This window comes from Aspergillus karnatakaensis (genome assembly GCF_047715665.1).
Source record: "Aspergillus karnatakaensis strain CBS 102800 unplaced genomic scaffold BJY04scaffold_32, whole genome shotgun sequence".
In the NCBI taxonomy this organism is placed as follows: Eukaryota; Fungi; Ascomycota; class Eurotiomycetes; order Eurotiales; family Aspergillaceae; genus Aspergillus; species Aspergillus karnatakaensis.
The window spans coordinates 197,565-218,083 of NW_027395744.1; the positions used below are offsets into that span (position 1 = coordinate 197,565).

The window sequence follows — 20,519 nt, forward strand, 5'->3', positions numbered from 1 at the left end:
CCTCCTTGGAAGCTGATAAAAGGTGGAGTTGTCCTCGCCAGCCTTCCTGCTCTACCCTTTACTCTCTACTCTCTCGTTCATCTTCTTGTCTACTATCTTGTTTGGGATATTGGTCATATTCCTAATCTTTGTATCTGCACATCTACCAGTTCTTCTTCTCACACATAGGGTCTGCGGGAGTAACACTGATCCTGTTGACTGAGGGAAGACCCGCAAAAAGTCACAATTCAGCACTCAGACCTCAGTTCTACCGCCGAGAGATCATGAGTAACTGTGATGATCCGGACCTCTGGTCCAAAAGGAAGGCTGCCCAAGACCCTTTTCTCATCAATCAGTCCTTCCGCCAGCGATTCTCTCCTCCCTCTTCTCCTACTTCCCCTTCTCTACCTTTATCTTCGCCTCACCAGAACGCAAATCAAACCCCGTTAAATCCAATAAACAAGAGCTCTAGAAGCCTTGGAGCCAGTACTTCTCCGAAGACAAAGGCAACCCAGAAGGTCTCACCACGAGCTGAGAGACCCGAAGGAAAACTTGTATCGGCTGGCTCGAAGAGCACAAAGGCAGGATCATCACCAGCTTCAAACAAAAACAACTTACCTGCAACTCCTGAACCCAAAGCGAGATCTGTACCTGACGGCTTTGGCCAGAAGACTGGGACCTCGATTTCAAGAGGAGAAAACTTACTTCCAATCGAGGCGACTAACACAACTTCGACTTTACCTTTACCACCCGCTCAGAAACCTTCAAGACCCCGTCCTTGTGTCCCCTTGACGCGAGAAGAAGCGATCATCAAAGCTCGAGGAAGAATTCCGACGAAGAAAAGTCTTACCCAGCAGAACCATCAGAGACCTATTCTTGCTCACGCACCACACGTGCCTTCCCCGCTGGCAAACGAGGTCCCTGCGACCTCACCAGGTGGGTGATACAGCCTCATGAAACAGTTAAAAAGAAAAGATACTAACTTCAATGACAGTGAAAAACACGTTGAAAATGAGTGAGAGTTCCGACGAGATCGTGCTCTCGAGAGCGAAGCGCAGAGATACCAGTTGCAATCCCAGGCCAGTTGGTACCTTCAGAAAGCCTACGGGCGTTGGTCTGCTCAGCGATGACGACCTTTCCAGTGAGGGCGAGGCCGCAAACAACCAAAAGGAGAATTATCGGGAGACGGTGATGGACAATGTCAAGGAGGAACTAGAAAGACTGCGCAAGCCGATCGTCGTGAATGCCCATCGACGTGTGAGCGACTGGCCAACTGCGAGCCCAGAATTGCTCAAACGATACAGGACTGGCCCGGGCACTGATCAGTGCTCAAAAGAATACCTTGAAATTGCCCAAATTCGTGCGGTTTTACAAGCAGAGATTCCCGACTTGAGCTACCTTCCCGGCTCTTCTCAGGTCTTCGAGGAGACATCGCATGATGCCGATCCTGATGCGTTGAAAAGACAGCTGCAGTCGCATTTGAAGGTCCGCCAGGAAGTGTACAAGAAGACCGAAACTGCCTTTCCGACCTTGATTGACGGAACTATCACTTTGTCACCCACACCTACGAAAAAGCATAGGAAAGCGCTTGCGCAAAGCCGATACCCCAAGGCTCCGGAAGGCACACTGAATCCCAAAAGCCTTTTAGCAGGAAAAGACGAAGTCTTGATTCTTCACAGCAGCTGGGATGATCCAGTTATCCTGGACTGGGCATATTGCCCACGTTGCATTACCGACGAAAAGGCTTACCATGTTGACTTCCAGCGGTGGCTGGATGTTACGATCAGCCATGAGTGTACTGTTGACATATACCATCAAACTTTCTTTGACGGCACGTCACACGCAGACGGCGAATCTAGCATGTTTATGCTAGATATGTGCAGCTTCGAAACGCAGCTAGATCCGAGAGATGAAGCGTCTCGGCTGCACGCGCACGAGACTGCCGCGGGCTACATCCTGAATCTTCTGATGCAGACCCAGGAAGCAGAGGTAGCCGAAGAGCATCGAAGGCTCATGTCACGCAAGGCTAACCTCGAATATCAGCAAAAGCGGGCTTTGAACATGCGGACCCCAGCCAGTCCCGTTGCAAACATTTATCTTCGGCCTGTTGATGACCGAGATGCGTCAGAGCTTAAAGATATCCTTGACGAATTCGCCCACGACTCTTTTGAAACCCCTGATACAATGTCGATCAACAGGAGTGAAGTCCGTGGCCGCATCGAGAGCTCACGTACTGCACGGCTGCCGTTTATTGTTGCTGTTGACCGACGTACCGCTTCGACTACACCTGAAAAAATCCTGGGATATGCACTTGCCAAAGACTTTGAATCGCCACACCGCGGGAGTCAGTACACTGCCGAGCTGGAGGTGTATGTCAGGAAAGAACATACAAACTTGGGGATTGGCCGCTGTCTCTTGGATAAACTCCTCGAAGTTTGCGATCCAAGTTATATTTCCAAAAGCGGTTACCAGTTCGAAGCCAGCTATGGGGAGCGCTCTGCATATTATCCAGGCGGCTCACGAAAGCTCGCTCGGCTTCTATTCAAGCTCGGCTATGTTGACCAGGAGATTTCAAAACACAACCGGGTGAAGAGGTGGCTGAAGGACCACGCTGGCTTCGAGGAACAGGGGGTGCTTCGAGGCGTACGCCTCAAAAAGAAATTCCTGTGAGTTTTCTCTGCATTGTTATTTTGCCGTACCTGACTCACAGCTCAACAGAGTGAATGTTACCTACCTCGTCCGAAACGTCGGACACAGCAAGTCGAACAAGTGGGAGCCCTGAGGGTATGGGGGTGAGATGAGTGAACAACGAGATGTGACAGAAGATGTTCAATATCTTTAATGGAAAGGGGAAGTTATCTGAGTTTAACAGAAGTTAAGATTTATTCCAATGGTTATCTCTCTCCTCTCTTTCCTATTGAGTGTTGTGTCCGTAGACGTGTGTGTCGAAACCGACCCTGAAGTTCGTCCTGATGAAGGTCCTGCAGATGAGACTGACTCGGACTCGAGGAGTGAATCGGATCTATTGAGATCTCTTCTCAAGGGTTCCAACTTCCAACTATACGTACATGGGCTTGATGCACCAAGACCGGGTTCGGTCGGCTAGCGTCGGCAGTCAGGTGGCAGCAAGGGCGGGCTTGGCTCCGGGATCGGCCTCCATTGCTGTGAGTAAGTAGTGACTCAGTCCTACAGGATGAACCCAACAGTTGTACCAGTACGAGGAGGTTGTCAGAAAACTCACTGGTGAAGAGAGAGCTTGTGTACTTATAGCGTCAATGTAATGCCTCAATTGATCTTGTCATCTGTGCCAAAAGTAGCCTAGTAACAAGTAAAGAGAACAGAGCCGATAGTTGGCCGATGGATGAAATCATGCATCCGAAGATGATCCCCCCGCCATCGGCCAGCTGAGAAAAATCGTTTATTCGACCACATTGACGAGTGACTCACGACTCTTTGCAATAATCCTCTCGCAATTGCTGGCGTGAACCCACCGCTTTTTGCTCATATATCTCGTGGTTGACTCGTCCGTTGTTTTCTCTGCACATCCCAGCTTTCTCGACTTTATCCTCTACCCCGCGGTCACCCCACCGACCGCGCTCACAGCCATGCCTATGTATGCTGCTTCTTCACTGCGTCCGGCGCATCACCACCAAATACTGACGGATGCCCTAATCCAGGCTCAAAGATCCTTCCAAGAAATACAGGCCCTTCAAGCCTCTGAATCTACCCAATCGCCAATGGCCCGATAAGACTATCGAGAAGCCTCCCCGGTGGCTGGCCACTGACCTGCGCGATGGGAACCAGAGTCTGCCCGATCCTATGGTATGAGCGCCACAGCCATTATGTCGCTCTTCTAATAGTTTTCAGGATGGCGACCAAAAACTCCGTTTCTTCAAGATGCTCGTCGAGATTGGCTACAAGGAAATCGAAGTTTCCTTCCCATCCGCCTCTCAAACCGACTTTGACTTCACCCGCAGCCTTGTCGAGACACCCGGTCTAGTCCCCGACGATGTCTGGCTCCAGGTTCTCTCCCCCTGCCGTGAAGACCTGATCCGCCGCACAGTAGAGTCCCTCAGAGGCGCAAAGAAGGCCATCCTACACATTTACCTCGCTACGAGTCCGTGCTTCCGTCGGATCGTCTTTGGAATGGACAAGCAAAAGAGTCTGGAAATGGCCGTCCGCTGCACAAAGTTCGCTCGCTCGATCACAAAAGACGATCCCTCGCATGCGGGCACCGAATGGCAGTTCGAATTCTCCCCCGAGACCTTCTCCGACACAGAGCCGGAATTCGCTGCGGAGGTTTGTGAGGCCGTCAAGGCTGCTTGGGAGCCGACTGCCGAAGTTCCCATCATCTTCAACCTTCCTGCAACAGTCGAAATGAGCACACCAAACGTTTTTGCCGATCAAATCGAATTCTTCTGCCGTCAGGTTTCTGAACGGGAGAAGTATGTGGTCTCCGTCCATCCCCACAACGACCGTGGTTGTGCCGTCGCGGCTGCCGAGTTGGCGCAGATGGCGGGTGCTCAGCGGGTCGAGGGTACTTTGTTTGGCAACGGCGAAAGGACTGGAAACGTTGATCTTGTCACCCTGGCCTTGAACCTGTACACTCAGGGTATCTCTCCGGAAGTCGACTTCTCAGATATCAATGCAGTCATCAAGGTCGTGGAGGAGAGCAACAAAATCCCCGTCAACGAGCGATGGCCATATGGTGGTCAGCTTGTGGTCTGCGCTTTCAGTGGTAGTCACCAGGATGCCATCAAGAAGGGATTCAAGCTCCGCGAAGAGGCCGGAGCCAGTGACGAGATCAAGTGGGAGATCCCTTACCTCCCCTTGGATCCTCAAGACATTGGTCGAACTTACGAGGCCGTCATCCGTGTCAACTCACAGAGTGGCAAGGGAGGCGCCGCCTGGGTTATTTTGCGCAGTCTGGAGCTGGATCTCCCGCGCGCACTCCAGGTCGAGTTCAGCAAGGTTGTTCAAAAGCGCACAGAAGAAGTCAGCCGCGAGCTGCTACCCAGCGAAATCACCACACTGTTCGAGGAGGCCTATCATCTCAAGGCTAACCCCCGCTTCAACTTGGTGGACTACAACATCACCACAGACCGCTCGCAATCACCTGCTCCCCCCGAGCCGGGCAAAGCCCTCAACACCAAGAACCTCAAGCGTCGCTTCACCGGTATCGTTGAGATCGATGGCATCCAGCACCCCATCACCGGCGTCGGAAACGGTGCCATCTCCTCTCTCGCCAGCGCTTTGGCTACCCTAGGTATCGACCTCGATGTCGTTGATTACAAGGAGCATTCGATCGGACAAGGAACCGGCAAAGGACGAGACGTCAAGGCTGCCACCTACATACAGTGTACCGCTGCCGGTAGCAAGCAGCAAGTGTGGGGTGTCGGTATCCACCAAGACGTTGTCCAGGCCAGTTTGATTGCTCTTCTCAGCGCTGCTAGCTCAGTATGTTCTGCCTCTGGTCTGACTGCCGTACTTTACTAATCCTGTCTAGTTCCTCACCAGCCGGGCCGGTTCCCCTGCTCCTTTCCGCCCTCGGCGCTCCAACACTTTCACCAACGAAGACCTCCAAGCACTCGAGCTCCTCACTGGGTCTAACGAGGCCGCAGTGGCTGCTGCCAACGTGTCTGAGGGGACACCCGCTTCCAAGCCCACAGTTGACATTGACGCCCTGACACGTCAGGCAGACAGCCAGTAAAGAGATTTCTTCTTCTTTTAATATTTGGGCACTTTTTCTTCACCTTGGGACATCATTGATCAGAGTAAGACAAAAGTACATTTACTTCTCAATATACCACTTTACATGTAAGGATTCGTATGATCAACCATGCGTCCCATTGAGTGTAGTAGTCATTTGTGATCTGAAATCGTCCCGTCCTTGTATGGAATGGCCTCTTTCCACCCGCCCGGGAGCTCTTGAGGCAAGCAGTGGACTCTTTCTTTTCTCCCGGCATTTGACACCAAGCTCGCCATTCGTTCCAGAACCTATGCACCTATCTATCATCGACTATTCCAATAAATCCAACAGCCGTCAGGACGCTATTGGTGGAATCCCAGCATCGTCAACGTTCCCCAGAGCTTGGCATTACCTGAACAGGGCACTAGTACACGCCAGATCGGCTTTTCTTGGGATCGGGTGAATTCCCTACGAAGTGGACTACTCGCCGATTTCAGATCAATGGCAATTCGGGGTATGCTGCGGGAAAAAGCAGCAATGGCAAGGCAAGATCAGTTCCCGTTACGTGAATCGAAAATCTACAGCGTCCAGTGTATAAAAGTGGGCTGGCTGTACACTACTATGTGTGCCACTCTCCCAGAACCTTTTGCCGAGTCACAATGGCAGTCTTCCTCGAGTACGGCGCTCTCCTTGTCTTCTTCCTTCAACTAGCTCATTGTCATGTCATCTCCTTCAGTCCTGGACTCAAGCCTATTCTAGCGAAAAGAGGTGGACCATCTGTCGACATTTTGGTCTCCCCAGATGAGCAGGACGGCGTAACACGTGCTGCCAAAGATCTAGCCTTAGATTTTGGGCGCGTCGTGGGTGTAAACGGCACAGTTCGACAGAACATCACTCTTTCCCGCCACAGAGACAGTGTCCCTGTGATTGTAGGGACAGTTGGTTCCTCTTTTATCGACCAGCTCGTCAAGGACAATAAAATCGATGTCTCTGAGATCAAAGGCCAATGGGAGTCCTACGCTCAAGCCGTTGTTCGAGACCCGTTCCCCGGGATCCCTCATGCTCTGGTGATTGCTGGCAGTGACAAGCGAGGCACGATTTACGGTATCTATGATATTTCCGAGACAATTGGGGTGTCTCCTTGGTATTTCTGGGCCGACGTACCTATCAAAACCAAGGCTGCCATCTACCTCAACCCTGGCGACAGCCGAGTCCATGGGCCTCCATCAGTGAAGTACCGCGGTATTTTCATCAACGACGAATGGGAGCTCTTTGAATGGACAGATGGTCGATTTCCCCAGAGCCCACTGGGTGACCACTTCACCAGCGAATTCTACGCACTCGTGTTTGAACTGCTCCTTCGACTCAAAGCCAACTATCTCTGGCCTGGGATGAAGAAAAAGAACTCGTTCTACCTGGACGATCCTCAAAACGGTGTACTCGCTGATGAGTACGGGATTGTTATGGGCACGAGCCATCACGAGCCCATGACACGATCGTACTATGAGCAAGGCCGTATAGACGGGAATTGGGACTGGAGTTTAAATAGAGAGGAGGTGAAGCAATTTATGGACGAGGGGGTGGAACGCTCGAAGAACTGGGAGACTCTATATACGATGGGAATGCGAGGTGAAGGGGATCGTGAATCTCCGACTCTTGACTCTGCTCAACTGGAGGAAATAATTGAGCTCCAACAGGGAATGATTGATGATATTGTTCCTCGACCGCTGGAGCAAGTAGGTCAGACGTGGTCGCTCTACAAGGTCAGTAACCAACTTCAATGTTGAATACAACCTAATCGTTCCTAGGAAGTCGGTAAATACTGGCAAGCCGGTATGAATATCTCTGAGCTGGTCACCTTAATGTGGACAGATGACAATTTTGGCAATCTTCTTCGGGTCCCTTTGGCCAACGAAACTACTCGAAGTGGAGGCGCTGGTGTATACTATCATTTTGGATACGTCGGAAGTCCTCGTAGCTACGAGTGGATTAACACCAATCAACTGGTCAAGGTGTGGGAGCAGATGCACTATGCTTACGAGCGAGAAGCCCGCAATATCTGGATTGCTAATTGCAATGATATCAAATCGCTTGTAAGTTTTGGCACTTAACAGCCAACCTGCTACTAACGATCACTAGGAAGTTCCCACCACCCTATTCCTCGACATGGCATACGACATGGCTCCCTTTCAGACACCCGATAGTCCAACCAGGTGGCTCAAACTATGGGCGCGAAAAGAGTTTGGGGCAAAGGTTGAGGAAGCAACCGCAGAGATTCTGAACAGGTACGGCCAATTAGTCCTCCGCCGCAAATACGAGCTGTATTCTATGAGCCCGTTCGCATTCAGCACCCTGAATTACGACGAGGCATCAAATATACTCGGCGACTGGGAAGACCTTCTTGCTTTTGCTCAGGAGACATACGACTCGCTTGATTCCTCGATCCAAGGGAGCTACTTCCAGCTCGTTCTTCACCCGGTCCTCGCGGGTAAGACTGTGACGGAGCTCTACATCGCAAAACATCTAGGTGACCTCTACAAGGCTCAGCTACGGACGAGTACCAACAAACTCGCTCAAAAGGCTCAGCAAGCATTTGCCAAAGATGCAGCCATAACAAGCCGCTACCACGCACTATTTGACGGGAAATGGGACGGTATGATGTCTGGCATTCATATCGGGTACATAGGTAGGACGTGGCCGTCACACAATATCATGCCCAATATCAGCTGGATCGGCGATGGAGATGTTAGCAACTTCGATATTCTGGGCGTAGCAGCACAAGGACTAAATACGTCGTCGATCGGCAATGAACCAATAAACCTCCCACTGGTCGACCCGTATATGCCACCAGCAGAAACCCGATACCTTGACATTTTCACCCGGACCAATGGTACTCTCAAGTACAAGATCGAAACAAATGTATCCTACGTCTCTACATCCTCGTCGAAGGGAACCCTCACAGCACCAGGGGAGAACTCAGATGTTCGCTCCAAAATCAAGGTTAATTGGGAGAAAGCACCTAGCGGTCTCTCCTGGGCCTCAGTAACTGTATTCGACACTCAATCCAACAGTACAGTCCAAGCTCTTCTCCCAGTCAACAAGACGTCTATCAATTCTCGCACCCCTAAAAGATTCACCGGTCATGTTGAATCAAACGGCATTGTCTCTATCGAGCCAATTCACTACGCCAGCGCGGAACGCACCAAGGAGGCTTCTTATATTAACCTGCCCTACTACGGCCGCACATATTCCGGCATAAAACTCTGGCCCGTCACAGCCCCGTCACAGAGCTCGCTAAACGGACCAAAGCTGACATATCCTTTCTACTCGTTTTCCAAGGCAAAAGCTCGGCTGATTCTCTTCCTCGGTGGAACACTTGATCTCGATCCCACGAGACCTCTCAGAGTGGCATTTTCTATAGACTCCAACCAGGCTATTACACAACGAGTTCTTCCAGATTACGAGGCCGGATCGTTGCCGAAGGACTGGGACACGGCAGTCATTTGGGGTGGGTGGAATGTTACGGCTGATCTGGATGTCGAGATGAAGAGTGGTGAGCATACGTTGAACTTGTGGCTGCTGGAACCTGGTGTGGTAGTCCAGAAAATTCTGATTGATTTTGGGGGATTGAAAGAGAGCGCGTTAGGACCGCCGGAGAGTCTGTATATCAAAGGGCACTAACTAGGGAGCGATAGTTATCACACAAGAAGGGCATGGTTTAGGAAAGGCCAGGCTGCCTCCTTCCAATCCAACTTTACCAAACCCTATTTTTTGACCATGTCTCTTTCTTCACTGGTAGCGGCCGGGTAACGGGCATAGGCGGGTCAGTTAGAGTCCCACAACAGATCATCTGGGAAGTCCATCACTAGGGCCCTTTGACCCTCAACGTTGTGCAAGAAGGCATCCGAAGCAGCGCTCCTCCGACTTCGAGCAAATACCTACTGTACAGAACTGTAAGACATCTCTATGGGAATTTCGCCATCGTGACTCTTCTCTATCATGGACTTGGCAAGCTGTTGGTGGGTTTTACGATTCTGAAAGTCCATAAGCCCCTGTTAGCTCGATGAAGGCAGCTGCACAGGAGGTCAATGCCCCCTTACAACTCTCGGAGCAGCAGAAACGGCTAACACTGCAGTAGTACTGGGCTTTAACCTGGATTATTGAGGGCATTTCTAGAGGGTGTCTGGGTGTTTTCACACTGATGTACATTTGTGATTGAAGGGCTAGCATCACAGGACTTGTAGCTGTAAATCACGGCATGCACCTTTTATTCGGCCTAGCAATGCTTTTTATCATATATTTAGTCACCAACGCTCTAGCTACTCCAGCATTAGTTGTCTGTGCTGAAAACTTGAAATGACTGAGGATATCCATGGCGTTGGAATGCCATCTTTTTGCAAAATTAACAAAGATACCTCATCACGTCTTAGTTATCTCTCGGCAGAATATATCGGATAAATACCTCGAAAATCAGAGCATTAACACAAACCCTGACGCAAGCGGCGCGGGCGTTCTAATGACAAGGCCAAATAGGTGCATGCATCCTGCAAGAAATAGTCTGTGGGGTACTGGGGCAGGGCAATATAATGCGGGGGAATAGGAATCAGAATCACGACCTGAAGATAGATTAACCGGGCAGTGACGGACAGGGTCCTGCCCAAGGAGGTAGGAGTCTGGCAACGCCCGTTCATCCGAGCAGCGGCATTTGGATTATACCCTTTGCTCCATCTGTCGGGATTTGCGCGCCAGCCCAGCCCCTAGCCAGCCTTAAGTCCAACCTTTCGCGAACTATCCCTGGCCCCCACTCCCAAGTCTGTTCAATATTCGCGACCAGGTACTGGCAGGTAGGGCATTCCTTGACCATGCTTTGGCATAGTGGCGCTATTGACTGTTCGTCAAATCCTTTGAAGAATAAGATCCTGACGGAAACCGGGATTATGAAGTACGTAGGTGGCCCGAAAGTAGCCACTCGACAGGGGCCATCGAGGCTTCGCGGACTTTCGGGGGAGTTTTGACGGAGAGAGGGCAGGAACGCGCTCTATTATCCCTGGGTGTATGAGAAAAATGCAGGGGATGTGCAAATCTGCCCTCCATCAGAATGACATTTGGAAATGTGACTCCTGGTGATAATGTCGTTCCTCAAAACAAGCCCTTGTTCTGCCCCAGACTCCTCAACAAATTAGGGTTAGACCCGCTCCGCATTGTGTCAGCCACGCGTCGCCAAGACCTTCGCTGAAGACATCGAAACGAACCCCGAGCCACCGAGTCCGATGCCGAGGCTGGAAAGGGGAATTGATCGGCTGGATAATATATCGTGATGGGTGCTGTGGTCGGATATTCTTGATTTTCCTCCACTTGGGTGAATTGTTTGGGGTTGAGTATACCCTCATGTCGGACAGACGGAGAATCGTACAATATATATAGAGAGAGCCAGTCTTTGTGGATTGTCCTAGGATATAAGCAACAAATCCACTCATCTTCTCAAGGGTTTGTGAGAGGAAGAAATCTTTACAGGATGAAATTCACCCCAATCATTGGGTTAACGCCCCTTCTTTTCTCTTTGGTAGCATCAATCGATCCCCGCCCTGTCGAAAACCTCAACCGCGGCGTTGTCGCAGTCCGCGCATCTGAAGATTCTGTTCTGGTCACCTGGCGTCTTCTTGGGCTTGACGACACCGAGATTGGTTTCAATGTCTACCGCGCCACTGAAGACGGTGATGTGGAGCGTCTAAACGAGGATGTTCTTACCTCGGAAACTGGGACAAATTTTCTCGACGAGACAGCGGACTCAAGTAAAGACAATACCTATTCTGTTCGCGTCGTTGTGGACGGTGAAGAGGGCGATGAGGCGAATGGGTCTTTTACCCTCCCCGCCGATAACGCGGTCGAACCAGCCATTCGGATTCCGATTCGCGAGTCCGGTAAGATCAAGTACGTCTGGGTTGGTGATATTGATGGCGATGGAACATACGACTTCGTGCTTGATAGGACTCAGCCTTCTGTTGATGATGGCGGCTCCGGACAGCAGAGTATCGAGGCGTACACATCGAATGGGACATTCCTCTGGGAGATCCAGCTCGGGCCCAACAGCGAGAACCAGAACAACATCGAGCCCGGGAGCACAGCCATCAGTGTGGGAAACTGGGACGGGGTGACTGTGTTTGATTTTGACTCTGACGGATACGCCGATGTTGCTGTGCGCCTTGCAAATGGAGTCATTCTTGGTGATGGGGAGGAGTTCTCGGAGGGCGAGGACGACGCGGAGCAGTGGGTTGGGATTGTGGATGGGCGGACTGGTGCATTGAAGGGAAGCAGCAAGTTGCCGACGGACTTTATCGAGCATGGACCACTCGCTGCACGGTTCGGGGTTGGGTACCTGGACGGCGTGAGACCGCACCTGGTGGCGTTTATGAAGAATCGGCGAGACGACAAGGGGTTCAACCGGGTAATTGGGGCGTGGACGTTCGATGGGGAGGCTGTGACAGAGGAGTGGATTAGCCTGGGGGATGCTCTTGTTGGGGCGGATGGACACAATACCAGAGTGCTCGATGTCAATGGCGATGGGAGGGATGATGTGGTGGAGATTGGATTTGTGTTGGATGGCGAGGACGGGTCGGTGTTGTACACCATGCCGGAGCCGATCGTGCATGGAGATCGGTTCTATGTTGGCAAGTTCGATCCCGAGCGGGAGGGGCTGCAAGGGTATGGGATTCAGCAGGATAATGAAGATCTGCTGATGGAGTATTACTATGATGCTGCTGATGGAACTTTCTTGTGGGAGCATTATGGGAGCGAGGTTGGCGATGTGGGCCGGGGGCTGGTGGGCGACATCAATCCTGACCATGATGGCTTCGAGGCCTGGTCCTTCCAGGGCATCTTCAACGTCGTCACCAACGAGACCACCCACGACGATACCTCGCTTGCTCCGTGGCCGCAGATGACCATCTGGTGGGATGGCGATGACCTTGCAGAGCTGTATAACGACGGCAAGCTGGAGAAATGGGACTGGGAGAATCCACAGCCCAGCAACAGTCTCCCGCGCCTCTTCCGCATTGGCGATTACGGTGCCAGCAACCCCAACAACTACAACCCTGCCTTCTTGGGCGATATTCTGGGAGACTGGCGGGAGGAGATTGTCGTCACCAACGGCGACCACAGCGAGCTGATCATCTTCACCACCGACCAGCCCACCAACAGACGCCTGTATACCCTCGCTCACAACCCGACCTATCGCAATGCCATGACCTTCAAGGGATACATGCAGTCTCACACTCTGGACTACTACCTCGGCAATGGCATGACCACCCCTCCCCAGCCAAACATCCGCTACGTGGGCTCAGACTGAGTATATAGTGAGTGTATAAACAGGTGTATGACAGGGGTAATGTATGTATGTATGTACAGGGCAAGATAGTAAAGAAGAGAACGGTTTTTGTGGATTTCAACAAAACAAACAGATAACGGCTAATGCATGGGTAATCAGGGTGGGGTCATCAAGCTATGCAATCAAAAAAGTGAGGAGGACGTAGTCAAGTAGCCAACACATCTAGTTGATCTAGTTGGTAAGTTGGTTAGTTATAGGAAACCTTGCCGGCCGGCTCCTTGACCGCGCCCGTCGTTCGTGTCATAGGCAGACTGGTACATCAGCGCCTCTTGTGGCCAGTCTCCGTTATCTTCGGGTCTGGCATGGTATGAGTCGTTTCGTTGAGGATAATCGCCACCTGGCGTCCCATAGTGCCCTTGTTGAAACTCAGGGCCGGGGCGGTAGGGAAGAGTCTCTGGTGCGGTAGCCGGAATAGTTGGCTGTGTGGGACCAGTCGTATGCCCGAGGTCCCCAAAATCAAAACTGAAGTCACGGCCGTGGCCCTTGGGAGCTTCATTGCTCGGCAGGTATGGGTTTCCACTGCTATCGTACGCATTCTGGGCTTGCGGTTGAGCCGGGGGCTCCGAGATCTGTGGCACTTCTGGAATAGTTGCCGCGGCGCTGTTGACCAGTGTCAGGGACTCTGCTGGAGCTGCTAGAGCCGGGGACCTAGGCGCGGAGGTGTCATCCGGTACAAGGGTAGACCGTCGAGCGCTATGGCCCATAAGGCTACCAGGTTTAGAGCTCTTGCTGATCCGATGCTGAGGTCCAGCACCGAAATCAGTACCTTCCATCTCACGGATGGAGAACTGGGCGATCGACCGCAGCTTTCGGGTCACCCATGAAGCCAGCACCTTGCCGCGCTGCTTCTCGCCGAGCCTAGAGCGGGGGAAATCTCCATGAGAGACAAACGCGACAATATCGGCAACCACTTGATGTTCGTTGAGGATCGCATTCACAATGACAGGGACAAGTGACGCCAGATACGCTTTTCTTGTCACCTCCACCACCACCACAATCAGCCCGCCCGCTTGGAACACCGCACTACAGAGGTCAGTTGAGGTTATCTATGGAATGGAAAGCGCTTACCATCCCCCCTTCACAATATTACGGTGACACTTTTCAACAGAATTCTCAATATCCATGGGAAAGTGATTCAACCCATTCACCTCAAAGGTCTCGCCAATACCTCCAAGGACGAAAAGCACCTGCATCTCCACCGGCTGACCTCCTGGTCCAATGGGCCGGGTGACAGTGTGAAGGAAACCTAAATCGCCCGTTCGCACGAAGGCAACATTAGGATCTCCATCCTCTATCCGGCCGTTGAAGCGTTCAAGATCAAAGTCTTGCCGTGACCCGTAGAAGGACTTAGCACACGCATCGGACTGAATCCAGATCTCTCCATATTCGCCAACTTGCGCAAGCGTACATGTTTCAGGATTGACGATCGCAATCTGAGTGTTCACTGGTACCATGCCAGAATCCTGCAAGGCCAGTGCCGTCGGATCTGTGTCGGGATCCACCGGGACGATCAGTCCACGGCGAAGTGACCGGAGATCCAACCAGAGTTCGACTGGGTCAATGCACATGTAAGACCTAGTGACAACCATGGGGTTAAGGACATGGGAATACACAACGTTGATCGCTGTGCGGTCCAGATTCGCTCCGGCGAAATGCAGGCGCACTTTCTGATCTAGAAGTCTGTTAGAATCATATGACAGATTGCCCCATAAGAAAGAATACGTACAGATATCAACGCGCGGGCGACCTTCGGCAGATATCATTAGGTTCTTCAGCTCTTCAAGTCGGAATCCCTTCCCGGGCATCGAACTAACGGCATAGTCCAACATTTGGCTGGTGGCATATGTATCTTTGATCTTGTACCGAGACAGTGCTAGGAAGAGAGTCAATGGGTTCTGAGCGAAGTCAACAGGCGAAACCAGGTAAGTCGGCGCTCCTAGATCAAGTTAACATGCGTCAGACAGGAAAGTGAGATAATACCTACCAACATAGATACCCATCAAGCAGGTATGCAGGAAACCAAGGCCAAGGGTACTTCGCACGCTACCTAACACGGGCCGAGAGCTAGTCATTTGACACGTCTCCTTCTGTACCTTGCACATGCCGAGTATCGTATCGTGGCCAATAGAAACGGATATTCTGCGCTGGTCAGGAGTCCAATATGTCCATACCATGGCCGGCTGGCTTCCCTTGAGCCAAGTCTCTTTTACAGTAAGCCCAAGGTCTTTACATCCGTGCGACTGCTTCGACGGCTTGGTGGTGTTATAGATGGCTGGCACGCCAATTCTGAGCACTTGTGCAGACTGCTTGATGTGCTGGGAAACAAGCTTTTGTCGCATCACATGGTCAACATCATTGTTGACGATGATTGCCTTAACATGGAAGTCGCTGATGACATGGAGGAATGCCGGGGCGTCCTCCGAAAGTCGGTTCTGGTCAATAGGCGCGACGGGGATCACAACCACACCGAGGGCGAAGCAGGCATGGACAGCGTAAACATACTCTTCTGAATGGGTGTACATCAGAATCACATGGTCACCGGGACGAAGTTTGACCTTGTTCTTTAGGTACATCGCAACGGAAGCGACCTTGAGGTCAAACTTTTTCCACGTAATGCCCTTTCCTTCCTTTCCACGACCGTCAATAGAGCAGTAGGCCAGTTCCTCTGCTTGTCTTGACACCCGCCAATGCAGCAGATCAACGATATTGGTGAAATTGTTGAGAGGGGTTGAAGTTCGATCATCCATGACAACATCCCGGTAGTCAACTCCCGAATATTGCTTTTCCGGTTGTTCCAGCATGTCTTGTCTGGTTTCCAGAGCCAAAGGAGACCAAATGCCACCAACAGGATCGACTCCAATGGGAAGGTTCATCACCGATCGACCAACACCAAATTTGACGTGAACGCAAGGTAAGGTACCAGCATCAAAATCTTTGCGGCAAAGCATATTACCAATCTCCTGTCGCCCATTCTTGATGACCCGAGGAAGGGTGTTCGGCGCTGTCAACATGACGCAGAAAACTCTCAGATGGTGTTCCTGATACAAGACCTCCATGCACCGTTCTGCAAGGGATTCAAGGAGCGCCGAATCAAGTTGTCTCGGAGGGCCACCGGATGTTGTCGGTGCTGTTGAAGCGGCGTACGATTCCAGGACGACAATTGGTAGGTGCTCTTCGTTGACAAACACGTCGAAAGCTGTACAATCGTGGATCTTAGGGATGTTCTTCAGCGTGCTGACGACCAGATGTTGCACGAAAAAGTAGCGATGCTCGGTAGTCGGCTGGCCATGCTCAACCCATTCCACCTTCTGGCGGATTCGATCCTCGTAGAGGCCAAGTACAAAGACCTTGCCTTCAACTATACACCCAAGAAGACCGGTTCTCAGGAACTCCGGTTCGACCAGTATGGGTGTCGGATTGGTCTCCTCGAATTTATAGGGTCGCGCATGGAAGATCGCTTCTGTGTGCTTCGGTAGGGCCCAGAACCCGCCGGAAAGAGAGGGTGAATCAATCCAGATCTCACCCACAACGTTCGAGGTGCACAGCAAATTTGTTTCAGGATCGACAATAGCCAATGTTGCATCTGGAATGGGGTACCCAAAAGCTCCTACACGGACAGCGTTGGGCATGGTTCCCGCAAATTTCCTAGCATCCTCACCCATGGCCAAAACGACAACCTCGTTGTTCTTTAAAGCCTCTTTGTCAAGCAGGACCTCTCCCAGTTCATGGGTACCCTGCTCCTTGGGAGCCGGAGCAGACGAGCCACCGCCTAATAAACTACTCCCAAAACCGGTATTCTCGGTCTTTTCGGCCTTTGCCTCTTCTGTCTTGATCTCTGGATCTTCGACCGGATCCATTTCATGTGTCAGCGGACAACCCATTCGCTCTTCACCTCCTAACCAATCTCGTACACTAATAACCATACCACCATGTTCGGGCAAACAAAGCATTGGCGCCACAATCTCGCGGGCTTTGGGATTTCTCATGGGTCTTAGCCATCTGTCTGCCAGCACCTCATGGAACTCAGAATCGACCGTAAGAGTATCAATTAGGCAGAGCTTAACGGTGGCAAAATTGGGCTCAGTGTTCTTCTTAAAGTGTCGTGTGGCCATAGGGTCTTGTTGGTAATTATATGCAGTTATCTTCAACCCAGGGTAGTCTGCAGCCATGATAGTCGCTCTGTATTTTGTGACCAAGTGAGCATAAAGACCCGGTGTCTCAACTGCTCGGTCCTCTAACCACACCGTGGTATGGCCACCGTACGCTGTGAGCAGTACACCAAGGATCATACCAATTCCCTGTCTAGGATCGAGGTAGCTGATGATGGTTTCTCCGCGAGTAGGACGCTTTGAGGTTGAAGGCAGAGTTTCAAACATCGCACTTAGGCAAGCCATCTGGTGCATTATGGTACGGTGGCTCATCACGACACCGCGCAAGTCTCCAGTTGGAGCGCGCGAAAATTCGATATAGGCCAAGTCCGGGACGATAAGTGGTGGCGTGTCATCTTTTTTCTTCGGATGCCAACTCCCAAACTCATTCGTCTTCCACCATTCTACTCCTCTTGGCCAATTGAGCTTTTGAGTAGTAATATCTCTCTGGAAGCTCTTGAGATTGTTTTCCGTTGTTAATGCAAGATGTGCTTGAGTTGAAGTGAGCACAAGGTTGAGGCTTTGGTAATCGTCAAGGCTATTAATAGGGACTGCAACAACCCCAGCAATGAAGCAGCCTAGAAGTGCGACGGCAAACTCTATGATCTCGGAGTCCCGATAGACCAGGGCTACTCGATCCCCGCGGTAAAGGTTGCTTTTGTCACGAATGACTTGCGCAACTTTCTCCGCACGACTTGCGAGCTTTTCCCATGTGATAGACGCGATTTCCTTGCCTTTCTGGTCCAACACCCAGTATGCTGGCTGTTTGCCACATGTTCGAGCGCGGTGTCGGAGAACAGTGGGAATATTGTCAAAATTGGACATTGGGGTGCTCTTATCGTGCGGATCATGTACGGCAAATGGGATATCGCGAGGTTCAAGTGGTAGTAGGTGATCGGCAATAGCGCCTTGCGGAAACTCAGAGGCAGGTATTAGTGGAGGAGCCATGTTGGCGGTTGGCGAAAATGCATCTGATTGCGAGTAACGGTGGAACCCGCCACCATAGCTATCTCTATAATCTTCCTGTTGCTGCCCTGCAAAGTCCTCGAAAAACCCTTGCTGCGATTCCAGCATTGTTGATTGGCGTGACACACCAACGGTGGGAGGCCCCATGTCGTAGGCCGCGGCCGATTCACCAAATTGATCATTGGGGCCAGCCGGGCTAAATGCATAGTTTTGACTCATGAGAGTTGCCGTCCTCGAATCTTCCTGTGTGACAGGGGGTGTAGGTTTTGGAAGAAAAAGGGAATCGTACGAGGACGCCGAGGGTCCGCGACCATGATGAGACATCGTCGCACCATCGCCGTCAAACGGCGTCAGTCCAGGGCCGCTGACTCCCCGATCATATCCGAAGCTCCCGTTGTTCTGGAAGCCCTCGTGGCCGCCAGTGAAGGAATGGTTCGGTCCTTGTGACGAGTCTGCGGTTGGTGGACGGATACTGAGGATAGCCGGAGGGGTTCTGACAGAGCTTGTCATCGATTGAGAAGGCTCGGCGCCGTTATAGGCACTAAAATCCAGTGCCTTCGATCCAAGGTATTGTGAAAGGAGGAGTGTTCGGCGCTTCTGGTAACTTTGGCTAAGTTAGCTCAGATCTCGTTGACACATTGGTCGCACTGGACATGACACATCCTCCCCAAAAGGAAACCACGGCACACCCAAATTGATCGCTATTTGTATGCGATTCCCTTGAGTTCCGCGCGAAATGGCTTACCCTTTCTCGGTTATGTCACCTTCCTAAATTGATTAGCATGTTAGTACAGTGTACGTGAACAAAAAATCTCCTAGACTTCAGCAAATAAAAGCAGTCAACACATACCTCGAATTCCCTATCCAAGTCCCGCAAGGCGACTTGGAGCTGGGGGTGCTCCTCCGCCATTTTCACGAAAGCGCCTCCGGAGATAAAACGAGGGGTTGTAATTCTAGAGGGAGTGCACGCGGGGACGCGGTACCCTCATGGCAGGACGTCGAGTTATTTATGAGGGGCGCCTGTTCGAAGTAAACAGCCTTCTCGGACTGCACAGGCCTAGTGAATTGAGAGAATAAGTTGGTTGAAGATGAATGGCACGAGTTGTCTCTCTTCTCCGCGCCTGAAGCCACAGCGTCACCTGCCGTGGTGGCTCCGTGGAAGGGGCACGGACCAATGACTGGCGACCTCGGATAAAACACCGCCACAGCTCCGAGACATCTTTGAGACATCGACAGTTGGGAGAGGAACATGTTCACGGATTTACTGCTGATATCTACATCGTGGGGAGACAGTAGGTAGGTATACCATGGTTTGGTAGTTCTATTCTTTGAAAAATCAAGGCATTCGCTGCATCACGCCTTCCTGACGTATCTATCTGCCACAATGATCTCGCATCGACAATTCCACAAGGCAAGCGCAACACAGGGATACTAGTAGGGAGATGGACTATAACGCCGTAGGAGTTAATAACCTTCCGCTATCCGTTTTCCTTATTTGATGAGAGGCAACAATCTGCAAGGGCTGTACGACATACTGGTCGAACTCAAGATGTCAAATGCCACACCATGTTAGAGTAGCTTGCATACCCTTAGAGCGCTGATAAATAATCATAGATGCTTCTCCGCGTTTAGTACTCCAGCCCGCCATGCATTCTCAAGGCTCCATATCCTGCGCAGCTAATCGGCAGCTCCCTCAAAGTGCCGACAGCTCTTCAACAGGCAACCTGTGCAAGATTCGATGATGTGAGCTACAGGGATCGCCATGGACGCCAGGTATAGGATGGCTGACGGGAGCTGTAAGAGTGTCGATTGTCAATATTATAAGGCACAAAAAAGTTATCAAGCTCACAGACCGTTGAAGCAAGGGCTCTGGCAGAATGAAGTGTGCGAGCTAACTAGTGTCTGGAGAATTGGTGTTTCGCGGTGGTGCTGCCGCCAGAAGATATTCATTAAAGTCCTCAAAAATAGAGACCGTCCTTGCGCAATTCAGCATGACAATAGACCTACGGCAGCCTGTTCTTCACAGTATCAGAAGGCGACAAGGTAGGTGGTCAGAACAGTAGCACTCTCGTACCATACTCTCTGTTCCTCGAGCATAGCCAGCGTCTCATATTCAACTTTATTAATAGTGCATACTGCAAAGCATTTTTGGGGACTGTGAAGTATGAGGGACCTTAACGGAATAAGGTGACATCGACACTAATCATGGTGATATGGTTCAATGAAGAGAGGTGGGTAAATATGGTGAGGTATACTGAGGTATACTACTGCAATCTAGATGAGAGCACAGATGAGATGTTGTCACTCCTCCAGCTGGAACCCGCACTAGCCTTAAATAGACTAGACCCGCCCA

At 51.3% G+C, this 20,519-nt stretch overlaps 5 protein-coding genes across 5 annotated transcripts; 4 read left to right on the plus strand and 1 right to left on the minus strand.

The window, feature by feature from the left end:
- Positions 1–584: 584 nt before the first annotated feature.
- BJY04DRAFT_81885 (GNAT family N-acetyltransferase) lies at positions 585–3,244 on the plus strand. Its single transcript, XM_073721134.1, has 2 exons — positions 585–2,645; positions 2,698–3,244. The coding sequence occupies exons 1-2, from the start codon at positions 967–969 to the stop codon at positions 2,759–2,761; spliced, it is 1,743 nt and encodes a 580-aa protein (XP_073570006.1). The 5' UTR covers positions 585–966; the 3' UTR covers positions 2,762–3,244.
- BJY04DRAFT_81876 (2-isopropylmalate synthase) lies at positions 3,174–5,733 on the plus strand. Its single transcript, XM_073721133.1, has 4 exons — positions 3,174–3,592; positions 3,657–3,801; positions 3,847–5,436; positions 5,486–5,733. Exons 1-4 carry the CDS (start codon positions 3,585–3,587, stop codon positions 5,687–5,689), a joined length of 1,947 nt encoding a protein of 648 aa, XP_073570007.1. The 5' UTR covers positions 3,174–3,584; the 3' UTR covers positions 5,690–5,733.
- A 594-nt stretch (positions 5,734–6,327) lies between these two features.
- On the plus strand, positions 6,328–9,349 carry BJY04DRAFT_228699 (uncharacterized protein; the record flags this gene model as incomplete). The annotated part of the gene is made up of 4 exons (XM_073718909.1): positions 6,328–6,385; positions 6,428–7,431; positions 7,477–7,761; positions 7,808–9,349. The coding sequence occupies 4 exons, from the start codon at positions 6,328–6,330 to the stop codon at positions 9,347–9,349; spliced, it is 2,889 nt and encodes a 962-aa protein (XP_073570008.1).
- Positions 9,350–10,685: 1,336 nt separating this feature from the next.
- Positions 10,686–13,128, plus strand: BJY04DRAFT_228702 (uncharacterized protein). The gene has a single exon (XM_073718910.1). The coding sequence runs from the start codon at positions 11,184–11,186 to the stop codon at positions 13,011–13,013; it is 1,830 nt and encodes a 609-aa protein (XP_073570009.1). The 5' UTR covers positions 10,686–11,183; the 3' UTR covers positions 13,014–13,128.
- Positions 12,888–19,237, minus strand: BJY04DRAFT_191890 (putative AMP binding domain protein). Its single transcript, XM_073711716.1, has 6 exons — positions 19,017–19,237; positions 18,912–18,934; positions 15,037–18,770; positions 14,779–14,988; positions 14,121–14,724; positions 12,888–14,075 (listed from the first exon to the last, which is right to left on the minus strand). The coding sequence occupies exons 1-6, from the start codon at positions 19,074–19,076 to the stop codon at positions 13,244–13,246; spliced, it is 5,463 nt and encodes a 1,820-aa protein (XP_073570010.1). The 5' UTR covers positions 19,077–19,237; the 3' UTR covers positions 12,888–13,243.
- Between the last annotated feature and the right edge of the window lie 1,282 nt (positions 19,238–20,519).

What these genes read in the sequence shown, in the direction of transcription:
- BJY04DRAFT_81885 (XM_073721134.1), top strand. Translation starts at nt 967, where the DNA reads ATGACAGTGAAAAACACGTTGAAAATGAGTGAGAGTTCCGACGAGATC. An exon ending in CGCCTCAAAAAGAAATTCCT is followed by an intron (nt 2,646 to 2,697) that starts GTGAGTTTTCTC and finishes ACAGCTCAACAG; the next exon opens with AGTGAATGTTACCTACCTCG.
- BJY04DRAFT_81876 (XM_073721133.1), top strand. An exon ending in AGAGTCTGCCCGATCCTATG is followed by an intron (nt 3,802 to 3,846) that starts GTATGAGCGCCA and finishes AATAGTTTTCAG; the next exon opens with GATGGCGACCAAAAACTCCG. An exon ending in TTCTCAGCGCTGCTAGCTCA is followed by an intron (nt 5,437 to 5,485) that starts GTATGTTCTGCC and finishes AATCCTGTCTAG; the next exon opens with TTCCTCACCAGCCGGGCCGG.
- BJY04DRAFT_228702 (XM_073718910.1), top strand. Translation starts at nt 11,184, where the DNA reads ATGAAATTCACCCCAATCATTGGGTTAACGCCCCTTCTTTTCTCTTTG.
- BJY04DRAFT_191890 (XM_073711716.1), bottom strand. Translation starts at nt 19,076, where the DNA reads ATGGCGGAGGAGCACCCCCAGCTCCAAGTCGCCTTGCGGGACTTGGAT. An exon ending in CTTGATGGGTATCTATGTTG is followed by an intron (nt 14,989 to 15,036) that starts GTAGGTATTATC and finishes AACTTGATCTAG; the next exon opens with GAGCGCCGACTTACCTGGTT. An exon ending in TCGCCCGCGCGTTGATATCT is followed by an intron (nt 14,725 to 14,778) that starts GTACGTATTCTT and finishes ACAGACTTCTAG; the next exon opens with ATCAGAAAGTGCGCCTGCAT.